Genomic DNA, 5,880 nt, shown 5'->3' with positions numbered 1-5,880 from the left:
CCCCCCCTCCCACGACTGTCTCCCTGCAGGAGCTGCAGCAGGACTTTGAGAACGGCTCCCCGACCGACCCCAACAACAACCAGACGCCAGCTAACGGAGCCAGCGTATCCTACATCACCTTCAGCCCTGACCGCTCCAACGCTGCCCACTGCGAGCCCCCAGCCTCTGCTAAGCCCAGTGACACACTGGCCGGCGTCCCACCCTTTGTCACCTTCCACACTCTCATCCTCGACATGAGTGGGGTCAGCTTTGTGGATCTGATGGGCATCAAAACCCTGGCCAAGGTGAGGGAGCCCAAGGCAGAGGGAGCCCCAGCCCACCCCAACCCCGACTCCCTCACCCCTACCCTCCCACACTCCCTTTCCCCGGAGCCTTCATTTCAAACGACTAAGTGAGGAAGCTCACCAGGGAGCCTACCATCTCCTAAAATCCCTTTTCCCAGATGCCACCAGGACAGGATGCTGCCTGCAGAGCAGGCCCAGACAGCACAGAACAATGCGTGCCCGGGCCCCGCGGGTCTACCCCATCCTAGCACCCCTCTCTAGCAGACGCGGGAACCTGGCCCAGGGTCCTCTGAGTAGAGCTCGTTTGGCCCAGGTTCATGGTCTAGTGCTCCTCCCCACACTCACCCAGACACTCTAGCATCAGCCGGGTCTGGCCAACCGAGGGAAGAAGAAGAAATAATATCAGCGGCCCTCACCTTTAGGCCAGATGGCTCACAGGGCTGCTTGAATAAATGCATCCGTCTGATAGCTTTCAGCAGCCACTTCTGATGGCAGAGTCATCTCAGACTGGCCCAGAGAGAGGCAGCACAGTGGAACCGAGCACGAGAACACACAGGGTGATGGCCTCGTCAACCAGCGCACAGCCGGCTCCATCCCCAGACAAGGGCTCAGCCTGCTCCCGCAGCCTGGGTCTACTAGGATCCAGGTGGCTGAGGCATTAGCCATTCCAGGCCATGGTCCTCCCCCGCGGCTTCAGCCTAAGCCTGAAAGGCAGGCACGAGGTGGGGTCTGGGATTCTAAGCTATCGAAAGAAAAGATCTGGCCCCATAAGAAGGGGCCACGGGAACACTAAGTGGCTGCCTTGCTGGCAAAGCCCCATGTCTGCCTCACTTTCCAGAGGAGCGGTCAGCCAACACTCCAGGGAGGAGTGGTGTGCTTTGCTGCTATTTTTATCTCAGGCTGCCAGGGCTCTCCTGGTTGCTTATTTGTTTGGCTTCCCTCTCAAGTGCGTTTTGTGAATCACTTTGGAGGCCCACTCAGAACATTCCTTTCCTTCTGTCTCCCTACCCAACTCGCTCCCGACTCCTCCAGCTGAGCTCCACCTATGAGAAGATCGGGGTGAAGGTCTTCTTGGTGAACATTCATGGTAAGAGAAGAAGGATGTTTCGGGGACTGGAAGGCTGACGAGGGCCTAGGGTGGGACTAGGTGGGTAGGAGGCCGAATAGTGAGGGGGTAGAAACTAGAACAGCACCTGTTCCCCTAAACTACTGCCTGCTCACAAGAACTCAGGCACAAGTCAGAAGAGACTGCAGCGTAACATCCTATATGCTGTGCTATGCTGAGTCGCTTCAGCCATGTCTGACTCTGTGTGACCCTATGGACTGTAGTCTGCCAGGCTCCTCTGACCATGGCATTCTCCATGGGATTCTCTCTAGCCAAGAATACTGCAGCGGGTTGCCATGGCCTCCTCCAAGGTATCTTCCCAACCCAGGGATCAAACCCGCGTCTACTGCACTGGCAAGCAGGTTCTTTACCACTGCTGCTGCTGCTGCTGCTAAGTCGCTTCAGTCGTGTCCAACACTGTGCGACCCCATAGATGGCAGCCCACCAGGCTCCCCCGTCCCTGGGATTCTCCAAGCATGAACACTGGAGTGGGTTTCCATTTCCTTCTCCAATGCATGAAAGTGAAAAGTGAAAGTGAAGTCGCTGAGTCTTGTCCGACTTCTAGCGACCCCATGGACTGCGGCCCACCAGGCTCCTCCACCCATAGGATTTTCCAGGCAAGAGTACTGGAGTGGGGTGCCATTGCCTTCTCCGTCTTTACCACTAGCGGCCCCAATAAAAGAGTTGGGGGGCGGGGATTGTGAAGTTAAGGAGCGGCAACTAGGATTCTGATTTGCCCACCACTAATTTGCCATGTTCAGCTCAGTTGGTGAAGAATCTGCCTGCAGTGCGGGAGACCTGCGTTCGATCCCTGGGTTGGGAAGATCTGCTAGGGAAGGAAAAGACCACCCACTCCAGTATTCTGGCCTGGAGAATTCCATGGACTGTATAGTCCATGGGGTTGCAAAGAGTCGGACGTGACTGAGCGACTTTCACTTTCAATTTGCCATGTATCCTTGGCCAAGTCACTTCATCTGCCTGGGGATCGATTGCCACCTACATAACATGAAGAGGTTGACTAGATGAACCAGGGAATCTTCTCCAAATCCAAAAGTCCATAAATAGGCAGAACGCACAGATATACCCTAACTCTTCAGGGAAGATACACATGCAGTTTTACAAGATACACATGCAATCTCCACAGGGCCCACAAACACAGCCCCCAGTCCCTGTCCACACAGCAGTGGACTTCTCATCAGCATGTGTGCGGAGTACAGGGATGTGGACACAGCGAGAACACACAGACGCACAGGAGAAAGGGAAAGGCACATGTTTGCACACCCCACTGCCCTCGGGGGGCCAGCGCCTTCCAGCAGGACCAGCCAGCCCCTGCACCGGCCTGCCCGTGGCACAGACTCTGCAAGCTCCACCCGCGTAGAGTCTGCACGGGTTCTGCTCTGAGCGTGTGTGCATGCGCACCTGCTCTGTGTGTGCGCCAGAGCTGGAATCAGAGGCTCCCTGCCCACCCTCACTGGACACGCCTCAGGAAATCATCCCCAGGGCTGGGGCGGAGTAAGGGCTCTGCCACACACCGGGCTCTGCAGGAAACGTCTGGGTGAACAGGAGGAAGAATGGACCCTCAAGGGACAGAACTGGCCCATGATTTCGGCTTTCCCTCACCACCAAGTACGGGCACCCTGAATCAAGCTATTTCCTTCTGCCCGGGGTTGAAGGTTCAGCATCCTCAAGCTCACGTTGCCCTCTGCTGTCCAGAACTGATACTGCAAGGCCAAGGCCCAGGCCCTGTGAGGCAGCAAGGGCACGACCCCCAGGCCTCTCTCTCTCCGTCTCCCCCACCCCCAGCTCCAGGCCACAGTGGCGTCAGCTTTTGAAGGTGACCTTTCCCTCCTTGCAGCCCAGGTGTACAATGACATCAGCCACGGAGGCCTCTTTGAAGACGGGTGTCTAGAGCGCAGTCACGTCTTTCCCAGCATACACGATGCGGTCCTCTTTGCCCAGGCGCGGGCCGGGGAAGTGGCCCCGGGACTCGACTTCCAAGGGGTAAGGCCTCTGCACCTGGGGAATCCTAGGCCCCAGGGCATTGAAACAACAGACCGGTTTGCGTTCCAACACCTGTTCTATCAATTAACTTTCCTTAATCCCTGTTTTCTTAGCTGTGGAATGGGTGCCTTAAAGATCTCACAGGATCTTTCTTTTGTTTTGGTTTTAGGATTAACTGGTAATTATATCTTTTGTGTCACTTGAAAGAGCTTTGTATATTACAAAATATTTATTATTATCAGTTTTGAGGCCAAACACCCGAAGCACAGTAGGTTATGCCTGGTATTCTGACATGGCTCAACCATCCTATTCCTTCCCTCTTTCTACAAGACGTTTTGGAGAAGGGAGGGGAGTAAGCCTGCCTGTTTTAATTTAGCCGAGATTAGAGATTTCAGGCTGGTGACGGATGAAGAGTGTGGATCAGGGTTTTGTCTCAGTGTCTTGACATTTAATTTACTAGCTCAGTAAGTGGTATGCCAATGAGCTACAAATAACAGTGTCTACAAATAACACTCCAGAAAGCTGGGGAGGCAGAAAAAGCCCATCCCATCGGCATCCCTGCCCAGGCCTCCCCAGACAGCTCCATCTTCCAGGCTGCCCTGCCAGCTCATCTTCGGCCCTCGGCCTGCCAAGCTTCTGTGCCCTAGTCCAGGATGCAAACCCCTTCTACCCTCAGGGGTCATAAGAAAGGCTTTTCTGGCCCTAGAGCAACCATTTGCTCTTTGCTTTTTGAGACTGATGAAGCTGGAGCCATCTGTTCTGGGTGCAGAAGGCCTGTCCAGGGAAACACGGGGCCGGGCACCCACCCGCCACACACAGAGGCAAACTGTGAGAGCAGTGGCCTTCCTGGCCTCGTGCCCTTTGCCAGCAGAGCAAAGAGAGGGAGATTCTGGGGAAACCCTCATCGTCATAACTGCACAAATAATGTCCAGTTTCTACAGTTTAAATTCTTAAAGATGTATATTATACCAATTGTATATTTACATATTACATATTACAGAATATATTCATATCTGTAAATTATATACACACACACACTGTTTCAACAGCGTGGTAAGGCAGAGAGCCAGCAAAGTGAGTGTGATCATCCTACTTTTACAGAGAAGAGAGATGGATTCCCCAGGTCAGGCAGCTAGGTGAGCTAGGTAAACCTTTCCTGCTTCTAAAGTGCCCGCCAAGGGAGCCGACCCCGATGCACACCTGTCTACAGGGAAGAGGGAAACCGCGGCTGTGCTATATTTTGAGAGGCAAATGAGGGAGGGGAGGGAAAGGACAAGAGGCCGAGTTACATCAGAACACACGATGCCCTCCCCGAGCCCGCTATTTGTGCCAGACCATCATTCAGTCGCTGCAGCTCACTCTGCACTGGTTTCCCCCACCCAGGGGCCTGTGGACCCTGAGCTTTCTCTGTACGAGCCGGAGGAGGACAGCCCCAGCTACTGGGATTTAGAGCAGGTAAGCTGACTAGCGGGGGTCAGGGGAAGGAAGGAGACCCTCTCCCATCCAAAGTGTTGGCTGGGCTCTCCCACCAGAAGCCAGAGCAGTCACCTTGAAGGCAATAATGTTTCTTTCTCACCTTTCTTTTAATAGCAGATCTTAATTCTTCTCACTCCCTGAAAGGCATCATGGGGGACGGGAGAGTCACTGGATCAAGTCCTAGAGAAATAACATCTATTCTTACCTCTCCCACGCACTGGCCACATGATCTTGGGCAAGCCACGTGACACCACCAGGCCCCCAGTGTTTATCATTGTAAAATAAGGGAAATACGAGGAATACCTGTCCCATCTACCTAACAAGATTAGTGAGGGATGCTTTTGTTCTTTTGTTAATTCAACTGGTATCAATGGTGTGCCTACTACTTGCCTGACACTGTCCCAGGGTGGGCACATATCCGAACAGATGAATTCCAGGGGTACAAATACTACTGCAGGTGGGCAGCCCTTCCGAGCCATGCAGATGTGGCGTGTACTTCATATAGAACTCTATGATCCCGACATGAAAAGTAGCCCCACCCCAATGCCCTGAATCAAAGAAACCAAAGCTTTAGAGAAATCCAGCTCTGGGTCTATTAGAAAGAACAGCTCACTCTGTGCCTCTTCCCATTCTTTTTGAGCGTGAGTTCCGATGGTCCTCTGAGCCCATCGCTGGGAGTGCTGGTGGCATGCAGCAGGCATCAGGGAATAGAGCCAGGCCGCAAAGACTTGGCACACTGATTTCTGGGCCCCCACAGAATCTCCAGCACATTCCAAACACCTGGCTAGGACAAAACAGCTTGTCGGAGCAAGAAACGACTTTAGAGCTTTTCTGATCTCAATCCTCACCTGACCTAATGAAGAAAGGAGAGCAAAAAAGGAGGGAGGGACCTGTGACGGTCACACAGCACAGCAGGGGTGATTCAAAACTAGATTTCAAGCTTCTTCTCCCCTCACCAGTTCACCTCTTGGGCTGACCCTGCCCCTCCACTGTTCACACACACACATCCACACA

General features: G+C 53.6%; 1 protein-coding gene and 1 long non-coding RNA gene across 2 annotated transcripts in view; one reads left to right on the top strand and one right to left on the bottom strand.

The window, feature by feature from the left end:
- Positions 1–5,880, bottom strand: part of LOC104998815 — a 39,544-nt gene that overhangs the window by 11,771 nt on the left and 21,893 nt on the right. The window lies entirely within an intron of this gene.
- Positions 1–5,880, top strand: part of SLC26A9 (solute carrier family 26 (anion exchanger), member 9) — a 25,919-nt gene that overhangs the window by 13,491 nt on the left and 6,548 nt on the right. The window contains exons 16-19 of the mRNA XM_010854182.1: positions 14–284; positions 1,317–1,371; positions 3,245–3,390; positions 4,774–4,845. Of these exons, the coding sequence (XP_010852484.1) occupies positions 14–284; positions 1,317–1,371; positions 3,245–3,390; positions 4,774–4,845 (544 nt within the window). The remainder of the gene's footprint in view (positions 1–13; positions 285–1,316; positions 1,372–3,244; positions 3,391–4,773; positions 4,846–5,880) is intronic.

This window comes from Bison bison, unplaced genomic scaffold (assembly GCF_000754665.1).
Source record: "Bison bison bison isolate TAMUID 2011002044 unplaced genomic scaffold, Bison_UMD1.0 scf7180017864338, whole genome shotgun sequence".
Lineage (NCBI taxonomy): Eukaryota > Metazoa > Chordata > Mammalia > Artiodactyla > Bovidae > Bison > Bison bison.
The sequence above is the reverse complement of the archived record's forward strand: the minus strand, read 5'-3'. Positions and strand labels throughout refer to the sequence as shown.